Source organism: Babylonia areolata, chromosome 17 (assembly GCF_041734735.1).
Source record: "Babylonia areolata isolate BAREFJ2019XMU chromosome 17, ASM4173473v1, whole genome shotgun sequence".
Lineage (NCBI taxonomy): Eukaryota > Metazoa > Mollusca > Gastropoda > Neogastropoda > Buccinidae > Babylonia > Babylonia areolata.
Window position 1 is genome coordinate 10,736,419 of NC_134892.1, and position 23,035 is coordinate 10,759,453.

Here is a 23,035-nt window from a genome sequence, read left to right on the forward strand (position 1 = left end):
TCACAAAGTCAGTCATTCCCACTCAGGTTATACATAATCTTTGAACACTGCTGAATATTTAACCACAAACACACACACACACACGAATAGACATATCAAACAAAGAAAGAGAGGAAATTAGACCTTGAAAAGAGAGACAGAAAGAGAGCGGGATTATAAAAACCAAAACCAAAAACAAAAGTTATATCTGTAGAATACTTAAAAATTGTTCAAGCTGTTAGGTCATGATGGGAAAGGCTATCATATTCACACACACACACACACACGAATAGACATCTCAAAGAAAGAAAGAGAGGAAATTAGACCTTGAAAAGAGAGAGACAGAAAGAGAGAGGGATTATAAAAACCAAAAAAAACAAAAGTAATATCTGTAGCCTATATCTATACCTGTCCACAGCAGGTAGCACTGGGTTACATGGTACCACTTGCAAGGAAATCCCCTGACCTGACACTGAGAATACTTAAAAATTGTTCAAGCTGTTACGTCCTGATGGGAAAGGCTATCATATTCTCACACACACACACACACACATGCTCACACACACACACACACACACAACAGATGGAAAGAAAACATCAACCCATTAAACTCATTTCACAAAAAAATATTAGATTCTGTGTTCCAGTGTCAAAGAATTCCTTCAGGCATCTCTCATGAATACCACATTTTCAGCCACATCTATGAAAACATGGTAGAACACATCACTGATCTGTAAAAGGGTTAAATCAAAAATCCTCCAAATTATCAGTCAAACAATTTTGCAGAATCAATAACAGATCAGTGAACTGGTATATTACGAGCGACGATGACAACTTATTTTTCTTTTCTTTTTTTTTTTTTTTTTCTTTTTTTTCTTAACAAGGTCTGTTCTGTTTGATGAACAAGTCATTGCATTGACCATCTGCTTTTTTTTTTCTTCTACCTTTCATCGCCAGTCAATTTAGAGTGCAAAATTCCCTTGTGCTATAAACACAGCAAAGATGGTGTCTAAGGATAGTTGGGAATTCCCCTGTGATGTGTTAAATACTGGCCTGTACCACCATCGAAAATTAAGAGCAGTAGGTTCATGGATAACAGACCCATGATCTGGTTGCATTTCAATGACACGGGTGCTTTACCTAGCTGATGCTGAAATGCGACATTGGCAGCAAAAGGGAATATCTTAAGAGCCATGGTCTAGTGGTAATGCTTCTGACAAGGATGGGTGTGTCCTATAAGTGGAGTGGAACGGAGTGACGGCCAAGAGGTAACGCGTCCGCCTAGGAAGCGAGAGAATCTGAGCGTGCTGGTTCGAATCGTGGCTCAGCCGCCGATATTTTCTCCCCCTCCACTAGACCTTGAGTGGTGGTCTGGACGCTAGTCATTTGGATGAGACGATAAACCGAGGTCCCGTGTGCAGCATGCACTTAGCGCATGTAAAAGAACCCACGGCAACAAAAGGGTTGTTCCTGGAAAAATTCTGTAGAAAAGTCCACTTCGACAGGAAAATCAAATAAAACTGCACACAGGAAAAAATACAACAAAATGGGTGGTGCTGTAGTGTAGCGACATGCTCTCCCTGGGGAGAGCAGCTCGAATTTCACACAGAGAAATCTGTTGTGAGAAAAAGAAATACAAATACAAATATGTTCGAGTCCCACACCAACCGTGCTGTTCACTACTCCCTCCAACAGACCTTGAGTGGTGTGGTCTGGGAGCTAATTTCCGGATGAGACGATCAACTGTGGTCCTGTGTGCAGCACACACTCAGCACACGTGAAAGAACCCACGGCAACAAACGGGTTGTTCTGGGCAAAATTCTGCAGTAAAACTCCACTTTGATGGTAAAACAAATACACCCACTGACAGAAGAAAAGAGAAGCGTGACGAAGATAAAATGATCGTTAATTTTCATGACATCAGCTATTAATTTGTGTTTGTCACTTCCAGATCAGCTGACAACACAGGGCCATATCAGGGCTGACAACACTATCAATAATGCAGAACCTGAAGAGACAAAAAAAGAGAAAAAAAAAAAGAAAATGAAATAAGGCACAAGTACAGTCATATTCATACCCATAAACAAAGGACATGCCCTCTGACGCTGGTGACCACTCCATCAATTTTTTGCCAGACGATTAAAAACAAATACAAAAAGTACTTAAAAAAACAATTAAACATAATCACAGTAACCGTTACCATACTTAGCTCCACAACCAATAAATTGATAACATCGCATAATTCTCAAGGCTCTTGCCATTCTTTTGTTTTATGTTTTTTGTTTCTTATTCTCCATTTATGGGCTGCAACTCCCACGTTAATTCAAATCTGTGAGCGGCCCCTCACATGTATGACTGTTGTCACCCTGCCATTTTGCTTGCCATAGTCTACTTTCAGGGATGTGCTTGTTGGTTATGTACTTGAACACTGACATGGATTACAGTGTCTTTAACACTTGTATTTGATGGCCTGCTGTGCCATAAACATGAAGGGGGTTAAGGCACCAGCAGGTCTGAACATTTATTGGTTCACCTGTGAGACCAGAAAAATCTCCACCCTCAACCCACTTGATGCTGCTGGGATTCTATTCTATTCTTTGTAATTATTTACCATCCTTAACAACAATGGAAAAAAAAAAAAATAAAAAAAGATTGTGGGAGGAGGGAAGAGGCAACACAGGGTATACACTATTTATTTATTTTAAAACAACCCACTTACACTGTCTAAAAACTTGAAATTTATTGTTCAACAAAATTTATCTTGTGTATGATAATAAAAAGAATATCTTTAAACCTTCCACACAAATATTCATCATTCATGTCTCCCCCCAACCCCACCCTCATCCGCAGCACCCCAATGAAAGGGAAAAAAAACATCAGTCTGGTCTGGTCACATAAAAATAACAAGAGAAAGTCATGAAAAACCAAAATCATGATGATTATCTGTTGACCGGGATATCTTGCCCCCAATGTTTGGATTTCACTGATCTCGAATATAATCTTTTGGGACACACACACGCACGCACACACACACACACACACACACACAACAACAACAACAAAGCATGCCAAGGCATACCAAAATGTAATGCACAGCAAGTGTTAAAACAGACTAGCAGTAAGATTAAACTTACATTAATCATCACCGTCTGATACAACAAAAATGGACCTAAAAAACACACACAGAAACCCCCCTCTCCCTCCATTCCAACCTTCCCACACTTCCAACACACATAATTCGACTCCCGGCAATAACCAGATCATCAATAACAAAATCATGAATCATGCTTGTTCTACAATTATTTCAAGATGCCAACACAAGTCAGTATCATAAAAACAAATTAAACCAGTCAGTATTATTTAAACCAGTCAGTATTATAAAAACAAACGATCTCAGTGTCTACAGAAAGGACTAGCAGAACACTTTTTCATTAAAGCTAGGTGCTTGTGTGCACACTGATGTAACATGTGCACACGCACAGTGCACACACTACACGCCATACTGTCAATGCTACAACCGTCCTACATCAAACATGATATTAATACAAAAATGTCATACAAATATTGTTAAAGATTCACAGATTATGCATAAAAATTGTAAGAGAAAAACATATTTAAAAAAGCACTTAACGAAACAAAACAACACACACACACACACACACAGAGCACAGCACTGAGCCAAGCTTCATTTACACACTGAAAACAAATTTATGTTCAAATGACCAGGAAAAGATACAAAAAAATGGGTGGCGCTGTAGTGTAGCAACGTGCTCTCCCTGGGGAAGAGCATCCCAAATTTCACACAGAGAAATCTGTTGTGATAAAAAAGAATACAAATACAAATAGAACGTGATTTTGTGGAAAGTGTCTTGCCCAAGTTACATGCCCTCTCTCAGCCATGAGGGATTTAGAACAGTCGGTGTTGAGATGATCCTTCAAGGCTAACTACCTCCCAAGGCTGCAGCACTTACAGCCAGCACAATCTTGCCTCCCAGTTTGAGAGTCACAGTCCTTGACAAAAGACTAAGCTGTAAATGGTGGGAGGTAGACTAAAAAAAATCTTGGTAAAAGTCGACTTACTTGGGATAAAAGAGGCGACGTATCGAGCCACAAGCTCTTCTTCAGGCAAATGAAATGAGTGAGTGACAGACAGAAAAGTACAGACAGAGAGGGAGAGAGAGTAAAGTTCAGGAAAGGAAAGTGATGAGAAGTCACAGGAAAGGACACAAAGCAGGGTGAGTAGAACTGTCAGTGTGAATGTATGAGGGAAAGAAAGGGTTCTGAAAGGGAAGGGTGAGGGAAGATGGGCAGGGGGTGAGAGGGCAGGAGTGGGGGAAGGGGGTGGAAGAGACTGTTAGTGTTAGGGACATATGAACAAGGAAGTAAAATAATAAGTGAAATAAATAAATTAAATTAAAAAATAAATAAATAAATAAATCATTAAAAAAATAATAATAATAAATAAATAATTAATTAAAAAAATAAAAAATATATATATATATACATATATATATATAAGCTGTAAATGAATTCCCGTTGCAGTGGTGAACCCATTGGTCACTTTGCTGTTGGCCTGTCTGCAAGCTTATCTTACCATATGCATCACAAAACTACCAAGTGGCTTTCACAGCAGGTGACACTGCCAAACCAAAAATGGACAGAATGATTTGATGTTAGCATAGACGGGCGCAACAGCCGAGTGGTTAAAGCGTTGGACTGTCAATCTGAGGGTCCCGGGTTCGAATCACGGTGACGGCGCCTGGTGGGTAAAGGGTGGAGATTTTTCCGATCTCCCAGGTCAACATATGTGCAGACCTGCTGGTGCCTGAACCCCCTTTGTGTGTGTATGCAAGCAGAAGATCAAATACGCACGTTAAAGATCCTGTAATTCATGTCAGCGTTCGGTGGGTTATGGAAACAAGAACATATCCAGCATGCACACCCCCGAAAACGGAGTATGGCTGCCTACATGGCGGGGTAAAAACGGTCATACACGTAAAAGCCCACTCGTGTGCATACGAGTGAATGTGGGAGTTGCAGCCCACGAACGCAGAAGAAGAAGAAGATGTTAGCATATTATCAGAACAAAATGCATCCAGTCATAACCCAATACAATGAAATGAGGTTCTCATTCTTGTCCTTGTTGCTTATAGTCCAGCAAACTGAACGGGGGCCATATGAGGACTGTCAAACCATACAAATGCTCAACCATGTCAACACAAAACTGTCAAAACTACAATTCAGTTTCAGTTTCAGTAGCTCAAGGAGGCATCACTGCGTTCGGACAAATCCATATACGCTACACCACATCTGCCAAACAGATGCCTAACCAGCAGCATAACCCAACGTGCTTAGTCAGGCCTAATGAATTCCTGTTGCAGTGGAGAACCCATTGATCACTTTCCTGATCACTGAACATAAATTTGTGTGCACACTGATGTAACATGTGCACAAGCACAATGCACACACTACACGCCATACTGTCAATACTACAACCGTCCTACATCAAATATGATATTAATACAAAAATGTCATACAAATTTATGTTCAGGCCTACAAAAAAACACTAAGACAAACCCACAAACTACAGTTCCTCAGGGTAAATTTAGACTAGGCCATACTGAGGATGACAGCCATTCCATTTAATTTATCATTCCCAGATTACAAAAAATCACCAAAAAGGAAAAAAACAACAATACTTCAAAGCCAAACAAAAAATAAATAAATAAAGCCATATAGGCAAATAACACTGAAGAGTGGGCAGCTAGTTCCCATCCCAGTGTTTCCATCTCACTGCCTAATCCCCAGAGCAAAACAGCACACACAGTACATCATACACTGCAAAAAAGAGAAAAAAAGTGTCGAGGGGAATGGACTGGGAAGGCAGAAAAAGGAGACAACAGTGAAGAAAGAAAATAAGGCAAGGCAGAAACAAAGAGAGGGATGGAAAAGAGGAAATTTCTAGCACAGAATTACCATAAGGCAGGGATGCTGTTTACACTGAAAGACCCCTGGCATCCCCATGGGGGGAATGAAATGTGGATGGGTTGGCATCACTGGGTAATATACAGACAGAATGCTGAAGAAAAAGTGGAATGCACTGGTTTCCTTGATGTCTTTTCACTTTGAGTGATATCAGATGTGTAATGTGAGTGATATCAGATGTGTAATGTGAGTGATATCAGATGTGTAATGTGAGTGTGTACAACATGCACTGGTCAGCTGCTGTGATTGTTTTTTCTTTGAATAAAAATTAAGTAATAAAAATCAACAACAACATACATATATTTAGATAAATGTGTGAAATCATGAAGACAGATTATCCTAGCTGAAGAGGGTAAAAAATTCTGTCTATCCTCTATCCATCCATCCATCTATATAGCTTTCTACCTCTCTGTCTCTATAACCACAAATATATAAATGTGTATATGCCTGAAAATGTTTGTTATTGTGTAAATATGTTTGGAGGATTATATTTTTATTTTCAATGAGAATGTGTCTGTGTCTGTGCCTGTGTCTGTATGTGTGTGAATATAGGTTTTATCCCAGCTGGTTCACCAACAAAAAGCCAAAACAAAACAAAAAAACAAACAACAAAACACCCCAAAAAAACAGCATTAACAATCACAACAACAACAAGAGCTAACAACAAATTACAAGCAGTCATAAACTGGTTTCGTTTTACAACATGATGCAGACTTGAGTATTTCAACACTGTTGGTGACGACAAGAATTGCTATACCTCAAAATGCAGCCTTTTTTCCCCCCTTTTTATTTCATGATTCACCCATGGGACTTTCTTCAATCATGGAACCCAGCTTCAAAACAAACGAGTTACTTCCCACATTATCACATGGAAGATCACCAAAACACACACACACAGAGCAAATCACACACACACACACACACACAGCAAATCACACACACACACACACACACACACACACACACACAAAACACACACAGCAAATCACACACACACACACACAGAAACACACACACACACACAGAAACACAAGCACAAATAAACACCCACACCCACACACAGAGAAACACACACACACACAATGATGAAAAAAATGAAATGAACGAAAGAAAGAAACAGAGAGTCAGCCTGGCTGAGTTAACCCTTCCTCCCTGCACCATTGTGCGTGCTTTCCTGCGCTGTGTTTGCGCAGTACTCTGGCCTTTAATCCTCAAAATCAAACTGATTGTTCAACCTTTTAAACTAAGCGAAACAACTAGGGAAGAGACACAACCCTTGACTAACTTAAGTGCAACTCTACTGATGAGTCTTGATTACATTTTTAAACAGGTTTTGTTGTTGCTTTAGTTTTTGCGAGGGAGCCAGGGAGGGGCATGGGGGTTGCAGGTTTTGTTTGTGACCAAGGCTAGAAAGTTGCGTTTCACAATGCGACAAATTATTGCAAGGTACACCTCGCGCTGGGACTATACAGTGTAGGGGCGTGTCCCCCGGGTGGCGGATGGGGTAGCCCTCCCTTTGGGGGTTGCACCAAATGATATGGAATAAGGTGCCGTGGACCCACACAGTCTAGGAGAAGGACAACTCTGATTTCAAACCCGGGCAGATGGAGTTCGTTAGCCTCAGCAGGCAGTCCTTCCAAGAGAAGGAAAACTCCCAAGAGAAAACCCGGCCAACTGTAAACCGTTACCAGAACAAATCACCGAAGACGGCGCCACAGTGGCCTCTCTAAGGGGCGTGACCTAGTCAAAACCGGCTGTGCATGCACTCTACGACACATGGCTACGCAGACATTGCAAGGTACAGACTGTGATTTCAATCCTGAAGATCACAACACAGAACAATCGGGTTTTTTTGTGTTTTTTTTGTTTTTTTGTTTTTTGTTGTTGTTTTTTTGCTGCCCCATCATCTGCGCCGTTTCAGTGGCATTACTCCCACGCCGCTCATTTAGATTCCCCCATACACGGCCACACCCGGGTTCGTCTGTCGCAGTTCCAGCGTCGGCAGTCCACAGGGAACCATCGATGTTAGGTCGCCAGGAGGCCACACACCAGAGGAGACCCTGCACTGCTGCTGAGTCACTTCGGTGGTGTTCAGTGGTGCCTGTTCTGTTTTAACGTACTTAGGACACCACCTACTAAGCCCCCTACTAACGACAATAATGGCTTAGTCGCGGAGCCAGACTGAGTGAGCGTCTCTCCCAGAGTGGGAGACCGCCACCACATCCCTCAAACAACAGCGCCCCATGAATCCGCCGACACTGACGACATTGACAGGACTCACCCCAAGCACGGAAGTGGAGGGGTATCGAAACTGAGGTCACCATGAGAGCAGGGCATGAAAGAACAATCGTTGTCAACACTGAGAGGTCAGACAGTTTGTCAGAGATGGATGCAACATTTCTTTTTTTTTGATTTTGTCAATACTCTGAAAAAACAACATCTTTACTGAACTGAACCTGTGAATTGCTGGTTGGGGGGGGGTGCATGTGGAGGGAGGGGTGGGGGACATAGGGCTGCAAACGCATACGGTTCTGGGAGATTCTCTTCAGCTGTGCCCATGTCATTCTGGTGGCCTTCACCTCTGCCGTCAGTGCTCTGGTGCCATGTGTGCCTGGGTCTTACCAACTGTTCCTTTACCCTTAAAAGATAAACTAACCTACCCGATCCAGTTTCACTTTGTGTCCCCCCTTTTTTTTTCTTTTTTTAAATTTTTTACTTTATTTTATTTTATTATTTAAAAAAAAATTTATTTACTTTTTTTTTTACTTTATTTATTTTATTTTATTTATTGTTAATTTTTTTTTAATTTTAATTTATTTATTTTATTTATTTATTTTTTTCTCAAGGCTTGACTGAGCGCGTTGGGTTCCGCTGCTGGTCAGGCATCTGCTTGGCAGATGTGGTGTAGCGTATATGGATCTGACCGAACGCAGTGACGCCTCCTTGAGCTACTGATACTGATACAGTTTCAGTGTCAAGGAGTCAGAGCTTGCGGACTGGGCCATTTACGCTATACAACACATTTGCTCGAAAGATAAAATCAAATAAAGGCGAAGCAATATGTATGTGTGTGTGTGTGTGTGTGTGTGTGTGTGTGTGTGTGTGTGTGTGTGTATGTGTGTGTGTGTGTGTGTGTGTGTGTGTGTGTGTGTGTGTGTGTGTGTGTATGAATATGTGCGTGTGTGTGTATAAGTTTTTCGGTTTTGTTTTTGTTTTGTTTTTTGTTTCTTTTTGTTTCTTTTTTTTTTCCAGCGTCAATACACAAGATGACATAATTGTCTTTCTGTTATTTTGACTTAAAACAAAGTGTACCTCAGTGTAATGAAACTTGTTTTTTGTTTTTTTTAGTAGTAGTAGTTGGGTTTTGGGTTTTTTTTTTGTTTCTGTTTTTTTTTTCTTCTTCTGTGTATTTGTCCTTTAAAAAAAATCCCAAAATGTGTGATGCATGTTTCTATGTTGAGAAATATAACCTTCTGTACAAGGTACAAAAAAAAAAAAAAAAAAAAAAGGCGAAGCAGATTCCTGAAATACGCAAAGACCTAGCGTGTGTGTGCGTTTCATGGCCTGACCAGCATGTTGGGTCTGTTCTGTGTGTTGGTGAGGAATCTGCCTCACCTTCATTGGTAATAATGATGATGATAATGTTTACTTATACAGCACTCTATCAAAAAACAACAACAACAACAACAAAAAATGCTCTCAATGCTTTACAAAATACATAGTATTACACATGCCATATTACATCAAGGTTTCATTTATACACAAAAATATTAATATATATATATATATATATATATATATATATATGAACAACATAACTGAAAGTATACTTTTTTTTTAATGAGCAAACACATTTGTGCTCACCCTCCACACACACACACACACACACACACATATTATCATGGAACTGAACAATGCATTAACGCAAATTTCTTGATGAACAACCTGTTGTCCACAAACACATATGCACACTCACAAACACACACACATACACATACACACAGAGATGCAGAACAATATCATCAACATCCACAAACACTGTCAAAATATAACAGCAAGGCATACTTAACCATTCCCGACAACACGCAGGCAATAATTTAAAGGACGTCCATCGCAGCAGTAATCAGCCATAAAACAGCTTGGCTACTTGGTATCGGATCACAAAACCCACCACGCTGAAAAATACCTGAAACATTGGCACAGAGGCATTTGATTAAAAATCAAAGGACAACATATGAAAATATCTAACGCAAAATAAAAGTATTCTGGATGAAGAAAAGTGTAAACTGGGGAAGGGGGAGAAAGAGAGAAAGATGGAGAAAGAGGGAGAGAGACACAGAGAGAGAGAGACAGAGATGGAGACAGACAGACAGAGAGAGAAAGAGAGAGAATGTTTCAAGTTACCACCTTCCAATCCCTCTCCCTTTCCCCCAGTCCCCTCCTCCAACCCTCCTCCCTCCGCAGTCAGGGTGTCAGGGGAGAAGGAACACACAATTTACTGCAAAAATAATCTCCCTTTTCACATGGAGGTTGAATCAATAAAATATGAAAGTATATGTACATTACACGCACTCTTAAAAAACTACAACAACCAACTATGGGAAAGGGGTGATGTTCCTGTCCTTGATTTTCACACAGAAAAATCTGTACGACAAGAAATAGGATAAAATATAATACAATGCCCATCATTATACAAAGATGACGGGCGCAATAGCCGAGTGGTTAAAGCGTTGGACTGTCAATCTGAGGGTCCCGGGTTCGAATCACGGTGACGGCACCTGGTGGGTAAAGGGTGGAGATTTTTACGATCTCCCAGATCAACATATGTGCAGACCTGCTAGTGCCTGAACCCCCTTCGTGTGTATATGCAAGCAGAAGATCAAATACGCACATTAAAGATCCTGTAATCCATGTCAGCGTTCGGTGGGTTATGGAAACAAGAACATACCCAGCATGCACACCCCCGAAAACGGAGTATGGCTGCCTACATGGCGGGGTAAAAACGGTCATACACGTAAAAGCCCACTCGTGTGCATACGAGTAAACGCAGAAGAAGAATACAAAGATAAAATGAAAACAAACGCAGAGAAACTGAGAGAGTAGACTTTGGCACAGAGAGAGAGAGAGAAACCAAACAAAAAAAACCCCAGCTATCTAAATAAATGATAAACAAAACAAACCAACTTCTCCACCAAATTAAACACCCCCTCTCTCTTAGCACACCTGCATACTCAACAATATGATCACAACAGTTTCGCATACTGAGAATAAATGAACAAATAATGAAGAAACAATAAAGTGTATACAAAACAATCATTCTCTCCCACCTCAACTCATCTTTATGCTATGCAATACAATAACCAAAGTTTCACTCAATATGAGTAAATGAATGAATAATGAACATGCAGTAAAATGTATGAGAGTCAGTAATATCTGACTATGACCATCAGAATAATAATAATAATAGTTTATTTATATTGCGCCTTTCATTAAAATATAGTACTGCTCAAGGCACATTACATGAGTAAAATATAACAAAATTAAAAACTCTACACAAAATCACAACCACATGAAAAATCTCCAAAACCTCCAAAAACCATTCCGTATGAACAAAACGGTCACTGTAAACAGCCGCGAACTGGACCAAATATCTTCTACGTAATTAAAAACCAAGCATCAAAGCCTGCACAGATGAAATGCACACACACACACCCACACACGCACACACACAGAAACACACATGCGTGTGCGCATGCCTGCACAGACACACACATCATTATATGTATGCATGTGTATACACACATGTCCGAATCTCACACACACACAAACACATACGCACACACACACACACATGCATGCGCTCAAATAAGATTCATACTGTAACAGCATGCATGAATTTAAAAGTTTTAAGAGAAAATAAGGGATAAAAAGCACATAATACATGTGCATCATCATTGATAAAAACAATTTCAAATTCACTGTAAAACACCTGGATGGAAACAGAAAGCAGTGGGTAAAAAGGGGGGTGGGGGGGGGGGAGATTCAGTTATTATGCTGGAACAGATAGGTTTTAAGAGCTTTTTTAAAGGCAGGGGCAGTTTCTATATGACGAATAGTGAAAGGGAGACAATTCCAGAATAACAAAGGAGAACACTAGATTTTTTTTTTATTAGTGTGGAGAATGTCTTGCCAAAATTACATCCCCACTCTCTCAGCCAAGAGGCCTTTAGAAAAGTTGGCGTTGGGGTGGTCCTCACAGGCGAACTAACCACCATGGTTGCAGCAATTTTACCTCTGAGTTTGAGAGCCACAGTCCTTCACAACAGACAAAGCTTACATGAACTCTCACCGCAATGGAGAAACCACTGATCATACAGCTCTCACTTTGTTTTTGGCCCAGCTATAAGTTTACGTCAATCTGCGATATAAGCTGAGTGTGTTATAAACAATAAAATACAAGCAAAACAACCTCCCTCTGCACCCCAACTCACCTGCATACTGAACAACAAAACACAAACAAAAAACAACCACCCCCTGCACCCCAAACCCACCTGTATGCTGAGCAAAACGATCACCAGGGTACGCTCGTGCAAAGGCCCGCACAGCTTCAGCAGGAAGTTGTTCAGCGTGAAGTTGTTGGCCTCTGTGAACCTCCCGTCCTCGCCCACATTCTCCCGGATGTCGATCAGACGCAGCAGGCGGAAGATAGACACGCACAGCTTGCCCAGCGGGGACAGCTGGGATGGCTTAAAAGTGAACCGGCTCATCTCCACCTTGTCCGTATCTGGGTTGTACCTGCGACATAGTTCAGACATAGTTTCAGTTTCTCAGTTAGATGGGTGCTATAGGTGAGTGGTTAAAGCATTGGACTTTCATTCTAAGGGTCCCCAGTTCGAATCTCGGTAACGCTGCCTGGTAGGTAATGGGTGGAGATTTTTCCGATCTCCCAGATCAACATAAAAATTATGTGCAGTCCTGCTTGTGCCTGGACCCCCTTCATGTGTATACACGAGCAGAAGATCAAGATCCTGGATTCCATGTCAGCGTTCAGTGGGTTATGGAAACAAGAACATACCCAGCATGCACAACCCAGAAAATGGAGTATGGCTGCTTTCAGGGCAGGGTAAAAACGGTCATAAACATAAAAGTCCACTCATGTACATACAAGTGAATGCGGGAGTTGCAGCCCATGAACGAAGAAGGAGGAGAAGTTTCTCAGTTTCTCAAGGAGGCATCACTGCGTCCGGACAAATCAATACACGCTACACCACATCTGCTAGGCAGAGATGCCTGACCAGCAGCATAACCCCACGCTCTTAGCCAGGCCTTGAGTGCACACACACACACACACACACACACGCACACGCACACACCCATATACACACTTTTGTATCTATCAGAGTGGACTTCTGTTACAGAATTTTGCCAGAGGACAACACTATTGTCTGGACAAATCCATAAATGCTACACCACATCTGCTAGGCAGATGCCTGACCAGCAACATAACCCAATGCACTTAATCAAGCCATGAGTGCATGCACATATATATATATATATATCTATTTGCGTATATATCAGAGTGGATTTCTGCTGCAGGGTTTTGCCAGAGGACAACACTCTCATTGCCATGGGTTCTATTTCAGTGCGCCAAGTGCAAGCTGCACATGGGATCTTGGATTACCATCTATTCTAAATGACTAGACGCTGTTTGATTTTCTTGTCAAACTTCCGAGAAAGAGCGAGAGCGGGATTCAAACGTAGATCCTCATGGACTCTCTGCATTGGCAGATGAGCATCTTAACCTCTCTGCTACTGTCCTCCTTCTTACATAATCTCTGGATTATGGACAGAGGTGGCAGAATGATGGTTGAGACGCTTATCTGCCAATTTGTATTTGTATTTCTCTTTTTATCACAACAGATTTCCCTGTGTGAAATTCGGGCTGCTCTCCCCAGGGAGAGCGCGTCGCTACACTACAGCGCCACCCTTTTTTTTTTTTTTTTTTTTCCTGCGTGCAGTTTTATTTGTTTTTCCTACCGAAGTGGATTTTTCTAAAGAATTTTGCCAGGAACAACCCTTTTGTTGCCGTGGGTTCTTTTACGTGCGCTAAGTGCATGCTGCACATGGGACCTCGGTTTATCGTCTCATCCAAATGACTAGCGTCCAGACCACCACTCAATGTCTAGTGGAGGGGGAGAAAATATCGGCAGCTGAACCATGATTCGAACCAGCGCGCTCAGATTCTCTTGCTTCCTAGGCGGACGCGTTATCTCTAGGCCATCACTCCACAGTGTCCACAAGGGTCTGTGTTCGATGAACATATTCTGTGGATTATGGACGAAGGTGGCAGAATAGTTAAGACACTTAACTGCCAATAATGTCTGTGAGGTCCTGGTTTTGAATCACGTTTTCACTATTTCTCCCAAGTTTGACTGGAAAATCAAATTCAGCATCTAGTTATTAAGATGAGACGATAGACTGAGGTCTCATATTCAGCACAAACTTGATGCACTAAAAAAGAACCCTTAACAATGAGAGTGCTGTCCTCTGGCAAAATTCTATTGAAGAAATCCACTCTGATCGGTAAAAAAAATAAATATGCCTGCATTCAAGGCCTGACTATCGCCTCATTTCTTACACGAGAAGAAAAATCGAGGTCCCATGTAAAGCATTCACTACACTACACTACACTACACTATACTATACTGTACAATGCAATCAAGTTCAGATCAAGACAGAGAGACAAAAGATGAACTTCAAGGAATGAATGCAGAAGAATGAATTGAGACAACAGAAAAAGAAAGAGGCAAAACAGAGAAAGAAAACAAAACAAAACAAAACACACACACAAACCCAACAACAAACAAGAAACAGAAACAAAGACAGCGACAGAAAAGAAGAAATGTCCAGCACAGAATTCCCAGACGGCAGGGAACACTGTTTACTCTGAAAGAGCCCCCCTGGGTATATCCACAAGGGGGTGCTGAAAAGCTCTGTATCGATGTCAATAAGATCACCAAAAAAATTATTAAGAAAAACAAAACAAAAAAAACCCTCACACACTCTCCTCCAACCACCCCCTCACCCCCAAACCCCCACCAACCCCTACCCTGCACTCCTGCTCCCCCCCCCCCCCCCCCCCACTACCCCCTTCCCACCCCCAACATCCTCATCCCCCACGAACCCTTCCCCTCCACTCAGCACCCCCCAACCCCCACCCAGCCATCATTCCCTTACTTTGGCAAGCGGTGGCGGGGACAGGGCACAAACTTGAAGAGCTGAGGGACGGAGTAGAGGAAGTTGAAGACCTGCGGCACGAAGAAAAGCATGAGCGTTTTGCTGAAGTGGGCCAGGATGGCCACCACGGCGAACGTCATGCCGGCGAAGTAGCAGAAGGTGTCGCCCACAAACACCCTGGAGGGGTACCTGTCAACAAAATTAAAAAAAAAAAAAAAAAAGATAAATGAAATAAACTGAATAATAATTAAATTCCCACACAAGAAGGAAAAAAAACTGATGCATATTTTTTTCCAAAAAGACTAAACAAGCAAAAATGAAAATGGAAATTATATAAAATTCACATGTTCAGAAGGAAAAAAAGCTGCATACCTGTAAGGAAACAAACAAACAAACAAAATCCCACAAACAAAAAAAGAAAAATATGTTGTGTACCTGTAATGAAAACACACCAAACAATAGAAAAATAAAATTCCCATGTATAGAAGGAAAAAATGTTGCATACTGTAACAAAAAAAAGAAGATGTATAAAAAAAGAAGAAGAAGAAAACATGCCTTCGTGTGGTAAAAAAAAAAAAAAAAAAAAAAAAAAAAAAAAAAATCCCAAATACAAAAGAAGAAAAAACATTTTGTATACTTGTCGTCAATGACCCGATTCTACGCTTCATGTTTTTTTTTTTAATAGAAAAATAATGATAACAGCACATTTAAATAGTACTTTATATTCTCTTAAAACACTTTACAATAACATTTCAGTCAGACACAAAGCACACAAGAACACAAACACTCACAAGGACACAAACGAATACACACACACGCATGAAAACACACTCACATGCACGCACACGCACAAACACACACACATAAATGCATGCACAAACACACACACACAGACGCACACAAAAACATGCACACACATACACAAACATGCATCACTGCATGGAAAGAGAAGTTTTCCACTGTCAGAAGACCCTGTGGTCTATCTTCCTCTGTTTCTGTCCTCTTTTCCCATGCCTCTGTAAGTCCTCTCCTGATTAATTCAATCCTGGGCTGAAAAGACAATGCATACTTCCAACCGCTGCAGTGAAGTGGTTAACTCACTCAGTACGGCCAGTCCTCTCTTCTCCTCTACACAGACCCCTCGGATGTCCAGTGGGTGTCTGAATGACCCAACCTTTAGCTTCCGTCGTCAGAACTGTGGTATTCTTTGTCAACATTCACCTCTTCAGTATAAGAGCATTCCGCTTGCAATATTTTGATGATGGTAATTGGGATGAAACGCTGTTAACGTTGTCTCTTTCGCCGTTCGTATGGAGAGAGTTAATGTCATGGGCTGATGATCTGAAAGATACAGGTTTGAACCCTAACAGGTTTTCCAATTGAGGGTTCGTCACGGTGATGACTTTGCAAGCAGTGCAATGAAGTGAACTGACAGCAGGTGTTTCAGATCTTCATATACATACAGATGGACACATACACTCACACAAACACACACACTAAACACATATATACACAAGTGTACACACACACACACACACACACTCTCTCTCTCTCTCACTTACACAGACTACACACATATGGTCATGTGCACACACACGCACACACACACACACACACACACACACACACACACTACACACACAAAGCCATGTGAGCTGACCCACCAGTTATAGTAGAGCAGAGCAGAACACACCCCCAGGAAAGGCATCAGGAAATAAATGGAGAACACATGGGCCTGGTGTTGCTCTCCTGTACACACAACAACAACAGTCTTTATAATATTAATAGTCATACTCATAATCATAGTCATAGTAATAACAACAAGAACAAGAACAACAACAATAATAATAATACAGGTAATAATCATAATCATAATATCAACCATACTTATACTGATAAAAATAATGATAATGAAATAAAAAAGCCAAACATAAAAACAATCTATGATAGTGATATCAGTAGTTGAAATAATAATAAGAAGAAGACAAAGAAGAAGAAGAAGAAGAAGAAGACAAATAATAATAGTTCAATGATAACAGTGGACAGAACAATGCTGAAATCCTTGAGACAACAAAATGCTCAGATAACATGCTGACAGCCACTTAACCCCTTGAGTGCCCTAGGACGAAATTTTCCTCCACTTCCAGTGTGCAAAACTGTGCCTCGAAACAGCAATATCCATCCACATCATTGTAGGAATTTTCCTATCACAAAATCATTAACTCCAAGTAAAATTGTCACAACTGGATAGTGTGTTCATTTCTTTTTCAGAAAAGTGTAGATTACACACACTTTCTTTCAGTAAATTGCATGCTATAATTTTCTTAATTTTATTCATTACCCTACATGACCAAAAATCCCTTGGCAAATAGATGTCAATGAGCACTGAGAGGGTTAATCAAACAAGACAGACGGGCGCAATAGCCGAGTGGTTAAAGCGTTGACTTTCAATCTGAGGGTCCCGGGTTCGAATCACGGTAACGGCACCTGGTGGGTAAAGGGTGGAGATTTTTCCGATCTCCCAGGTCAACATATGTGCAGACCTGCTAGTGCCTGAACCCCCTTCGTGTGTATAAGCACGCAGAAGATCAAATACGCACGTTAAAGATCCTGTAACCCATGTCAGTGATCAGTGGGTTATGGAGACATGAAAATACCCAGCATGCATGAACCACGACAGAGTCATCGGCAAGTCGATGTTGGTCGTGTAACAGGAAAGAAGAAGAAGAAGAGAAGAAGAAGAAGAAGAAGAACACAAGCTGCCCCTCTACAGTTCAAAACAACAGGTGTGACACACACAAGAAATATGACTGTAAACAAACAAATGACAGGCACAACAGCCATGGTTAAAGCGCTGGACTTCCAATCCAAAAGCTCAGAGTTCGATCCTGGTATCAGCTCCTGGTTAGCTAAGGGTTGAGATTTTTCCTATCTCCCAGGTCAACAATCATGCAGACCTGCTAGTGCCTTAATCCTCTTCAGGTGTATATACACATGCATAAGATTAAACATGGATGTTAAAGATCCCGTAATCCAAGTCAACATTCAGTTGCTCACGAAAACACAAACATACACAGCATGCAAACCCCTGAAAATGGAATATGGCGGGGTCAAAACTGTTACAAACGTAAAAGCCCTCTTGTAATATATGTGACTCTTCTGACAGAAGAGTGACTGTATGACTGCAAAGATAACTGTGAAAACTGGAATAATGTGGCAGTATGTTTCAGATGCTTATCTGCCATTACAGTGTTAGCATGGGTCAGGTTTGATTCCCAGCCTCACCCTTTCCCTCAAATTTGACTGGAAAATCAGACTGAGCGTCTAGTCATTTAGTGAGGTGATAAACTGAGTGAGTGAGATGACAAAATGAGTTCCCATGTGCAGCATGCACTTGGCGCACTGAAAAAGAACCCATATTGCAACGACGTGTTGTCCTCGGGCAAAAGTTCTGTAGAAGAAATCCACTCTGATAGGCACACAAATACACATGCATGCACTCCAGGCCTGACTATGTGCGTTGGGTTATGCTGCTGTCAGGCATCTGCATAGTATAGGGGATGTAGTGAACAGTGACGCTTCCTTGAGATTATGAACCTGAACTGGAGAGTGAATGTGGGAACTGCATCACATGAATGCAGAAAGAAAAAAAGAAAATGACCAAATTACCTGAGAGTTCAATGAAGTTGTGGATCAGTACTGATATACAGATGACCCAGGACTGCCCCACCTCCAAACCGTTCACCCCAGACAGGATGTTGATGGCGTTGGTGCAAAACACGGCCAGCATCCCCATGTACACATAGTACAACATACCTGTGCAATAACAACACAGGATGTTGATGGCTCTGGTGCAAAACGTAGGAAGCATCCTCATGTACACTTAGTATGCAAAACACATCAAGCATCCTTATATACACGTAGTAAACACACCTGTGTAAAAACAACATTCAGGATGTTTATGGTGTTCGTGTCAAACATGGCCAGCATCCCCATGTATATGTAGTTCAACACACCTGTGTGAAAACGACACACAGGATGTTGATGGTGCTGCTGCAAAACACAGTCAGCATCCCCATGTACACGTTGTACAACACACCTGTGTGAAAATGACATACACACATACAAGTACACATTCCTAACTGTGACACTGTCCCTTACTTGACAGGGCACATCTGGGTTAAAAATATCATTATCATTTTGTGCATAATCTCGCATAATGCAACTCAGTGTGCTGCACACACTTCATTTAACAGCCCATGCATAAACACCACAAATCATAAGCAGCCATTCACACACACACACACACACACACACACGCACACACACACACACACAGAGCCTGTAACATAGTTGAGGGAATGCTTGGCAAAATAAACATGTCTTGAGATTGACTTTGAATTCAGTCAGTTGGACTTTGAGTATTCCACAGTGAGTTTCAATTACTGGGGGCAGTGAAGCTAAAGACATGTCCCCCAGCTATCTTCATTTATGTTTTGGGGGTTTTAAAACCTTTTCACTGGCTAAACGAAGAGAAAAAGAAGAGTGCAATGTGGATACATCTAAGTGTTTTCTGACTGGGTGTAACAACTGTTTAGCTGTGTATGTCAATGTGTTCATTGACAGGGTAAAACCTAAACCTTAACAATCAATACACTGGATCTTATCAAGATCTGCTTGGCATCACTTAAGAAAAGAAAGCTACACTGGTATAGCCACAAAACAAGATCCAATGGCCTTGTAAGAACAATCCTTCAAGGAACTGTTCAGGGAGAAGTGGGAGACCCAATGGACTGACATGACAGCATTGCAGAACTGACAGGAAAACCATCCGCAGAGACCCAGGCTTTGACACACAACTGATAGACTTGTGCTGGGTTGCATGAGATGATCTTTGCGGCACTAAGTTTGCTTTGAGTTAGGAATGTTCCTTCTTCTTCTTCTTTCTTATCTGCCCGCCTTCATCAAGTTGAAGATTCTGGCATTTACAAAGGTTCCGGTTTGCTGTTGTGTTGTGGGGTTTGTTTGGGTAGTCAGTGCCTAACTAAGGGGACTGGACAAGGGGGCTGGGGCCACCCACCCCTTTTTCAGACCTCTAGACAGTATTGGTAGGCCGTACTTTGTTGTGGATGGGAAGGAATTTGGGAGTTGGGGGGGGGGGGGGGGGGGGGGGGGGGGGGGGGGAAAGGGAGAGAGGGGGGAGGTCAGAAGTAGGATTGGTGGCTCTCTGCCGAGGCTGATATTGCCTCAGGTGGGAGCTTGTTGTACTCCCTGGTAGTGCGGGGAAAGAAGGAAAATTTCCTGTAGTCCCTGTACCAGGTTTCCGTGGTGTACTGTTAATCGTGGGTGTGCCTGGTGTTGTGCTTGGGCTTCTGAAAAGTTGGTGCTTACGTGGTGTCGATGATGTATGCATGATGTGTGCAACAACCGAATGGTCAAAGAGTTGGACTTTCAATCTGAGTGTCCTGGGTTCAAATCTTGGTAACAGCGCCTGGTGGGTAAAGGGTGGAGATTTTTCCAATCTCCCCGGTCAACGTATGTGCAGATCTGCTAGTACCTGAACCCCCTTTGTGAGTATACAGCAAGCAGAAGATCAAATACGCATGTTAAAGATCCTGTAATCCATGTCAGCGTTTGGTGGGTTATGGAAACAAGAACATACCGAGCATGCACACCCCTGAAAACGGGTGGTGGGTTAAAAACAGTCATACACGTAAAAGCCAACTTGTATATATACCAGTGAACATGAGAGTTGCAGCCCACGAACGCAGAAGAAGAAGAAGTTCCTAAGTATACGGAATTTACTGTGGAGCTGGGAACATTCTTAATGACAAGCAAACTTAGCTCTGCTAGTTCACTCATGCAACCCACCCCAGGAGTGATCTGGTGATCAGTTCTTCCATGCAGCAAGCTAATAACTCTTCACAGAGTTAAGTGGGGATGGAGAGGAGGAGGAGCAGAAGAAGAGGAAGAAGAAGAAAAAGAAGAAGATCAAGAAGAAGTAGAAGAGACGGAGAAGAATGGTATCCATTCTCATGAAGGCCCAACTCTGAAGGTTGGGGCATGTTATCTGCATCAAGAAGAACCACATATGCAGTCGCCTGCTGTATGGAGAGCTTGCTTGTGGCAAAAGACACTATGTAATGTTACAAAGACTGCATCAACATCCACTGGTATAAGAAAAATAAAAGAACTGGAGAAGTATGCTGGAGACTGATTACACTGGCTAGTCATAGTCCATCAAGTCACTACCAACTTAACAGTAATGCAAACACACACATACACACAAACACACACACACACACACACACACACACACACACTACACACACACACACACACTCACAAACAACTTAGCAAAACCTAAAAAAACTTTTTACCCAAATCCAAATCAAAACCAAATAGGCTGCGGAAAGGCTTGGGCACAATGATGGTCGTGGAGTTGAAGTTGACAAAATAGACAGTCAACAAAGGGAGAGAAGCCATGGTGGGCAGCAGCAGCTTGTGGCGCCACTTCAGGTTGAGAACGTCGTCGGCAAAACCCAGGAAGATCATACAGCAAATGGACAGGAGAGCCGCCAGGTATTCAATATACTGCCAACATGGAACCGTGGATTTGGATATGATTATGAGATAGTGTGTGTGTGTGTGTGTGTGTGTGTGTGTGTGTGTGTGTGTGTGTGTGTGTGTGTGTGTGTAGGAGAGAGAAGAGAAGAAAGTCTCAATGAGAGAGAGGAGGATGTGTGTGCGGCGATACAGAGATAGAAAGATAGAGAGAGAACAAAAATCTATGTATAGCGTGTGTGTGTGTGTGTGTGTGTGTGTGTGTGTAAGGGAGAGAGAAGAGAAGAAAGACTCAATTAGAGAGAGGAGGGAGAATGTGTGTACAGCAATACAGAGATAGAAAGATAGAGAGAGAACAAAAATCTATGTATAGTGTGTGTGTGTGTGTGTGTGCGCGCTTGAGAATATGTGTATGTAATGCATTGTATTGTACTGTATTGTACTATATTGTATTGCATTATAATCTACTGTATTGTACTGCATTCTACAGTATTAATCTTTTGTCACAAGATACATCTCAATGTGAAATTAGGGCTGCTCTCCCCACGGAGAGCATGTTGCTGCAGTGCAGCACCACCATTTTACTTCCTGCCTGCAAGTTTTTCTGTTGTTTTTTTTTCATATCAGGGTGGATTTTTTTTCAACAGAATTTCACCATGGACAACTGTTTTGTTGCAGTGGGTTCTTTTACATGTACTAATAGCATGTTTCACAGGGAACCTAGGTTTACTGTCTATTCCAAATGACTAACACCCAGACCACCACTCAAGGTTTAGTTGGGGTGAAAGAAAATACTACTGAGTGTGGGGTTCCATCCCATGTGCTCAGATTCTCTCGCTTCCTAGATGGATCTATTACTGTGTATACATCATGTGTATTTCGGAATATGTGTATGTATCAGGATGTGTGTGTGTGTGTGTGTGTGTGTGTGTGTGTGTGTGTGTGTGTGTGTGTGTGTGCGCGCGCATGAAAGAGTATGTGTATGTGCGTATGTATATGCATGTTCATGTCTGCGTGTGTATGCATGTGTGCATGACTCGTGTGAATGTGTGAGTGTGTGTATATATAATATAGATATGCATCAGAGTGTGTTTGTATAAGAATAGGTGTGAGAGTGTTTGTACAAGTTTGTACAATGTCTTTTTTTTTTTTTTTTTTTTTTGCTCTTCCACTATTCACCCTTCCCATTTTGTTACCATGCTCTGCAATCACAGTGTATATGACTGTATCACTCTGTGTGAAGATTTAATTGCAATACAACACACACACA

At 41.6% G+C, this 23,035-nt stretch overlaps 1 protein-coding gene across 1 annotated transcript in view; it reads right to left on the bottom strand.

Annotated features, from left to right (window-relative positions):
* Positions 1-253: 253 nt before the first annotated feature.
* Positions 254-23,035, bottom strand: part of LOC143291651 (UDP-N-acetylglucosamine--dolichyl-phosphate N-acetylglucosaminephosphotransferase-like) — a 23,807-nt gene continuing 1,025 nt past the window's right edge. The window contains exons 3-8 of the mRNA XM_076601643.1: positions 21,582-21,795; positions 18,871-19,017; positions 16,866-16,950; positions 15,202-15,390; positions 12,516-12,759; positions 254-10,150 (exon numbers count right to left, since the gene is read on the bottom strand). Coding sequence (XP_076457758.1) covers positions 10,088-10,150; positions 12,516-12,759; positions 15,202-15,390; positions 16,866-16,950; positions 18,871-19,017; positions 21,582-21,795 — 942 coding nt within the window. The 3' untranslated portion in view covers positions 254-10,087. The remainder of the gene's footprint in view (positions 10,151-12,515; positions 12,760-15,201; positions 15,391-16,865; positions 16,951-18,870; positions 19,018-21,581; positions 21,796-23,035) is intronic.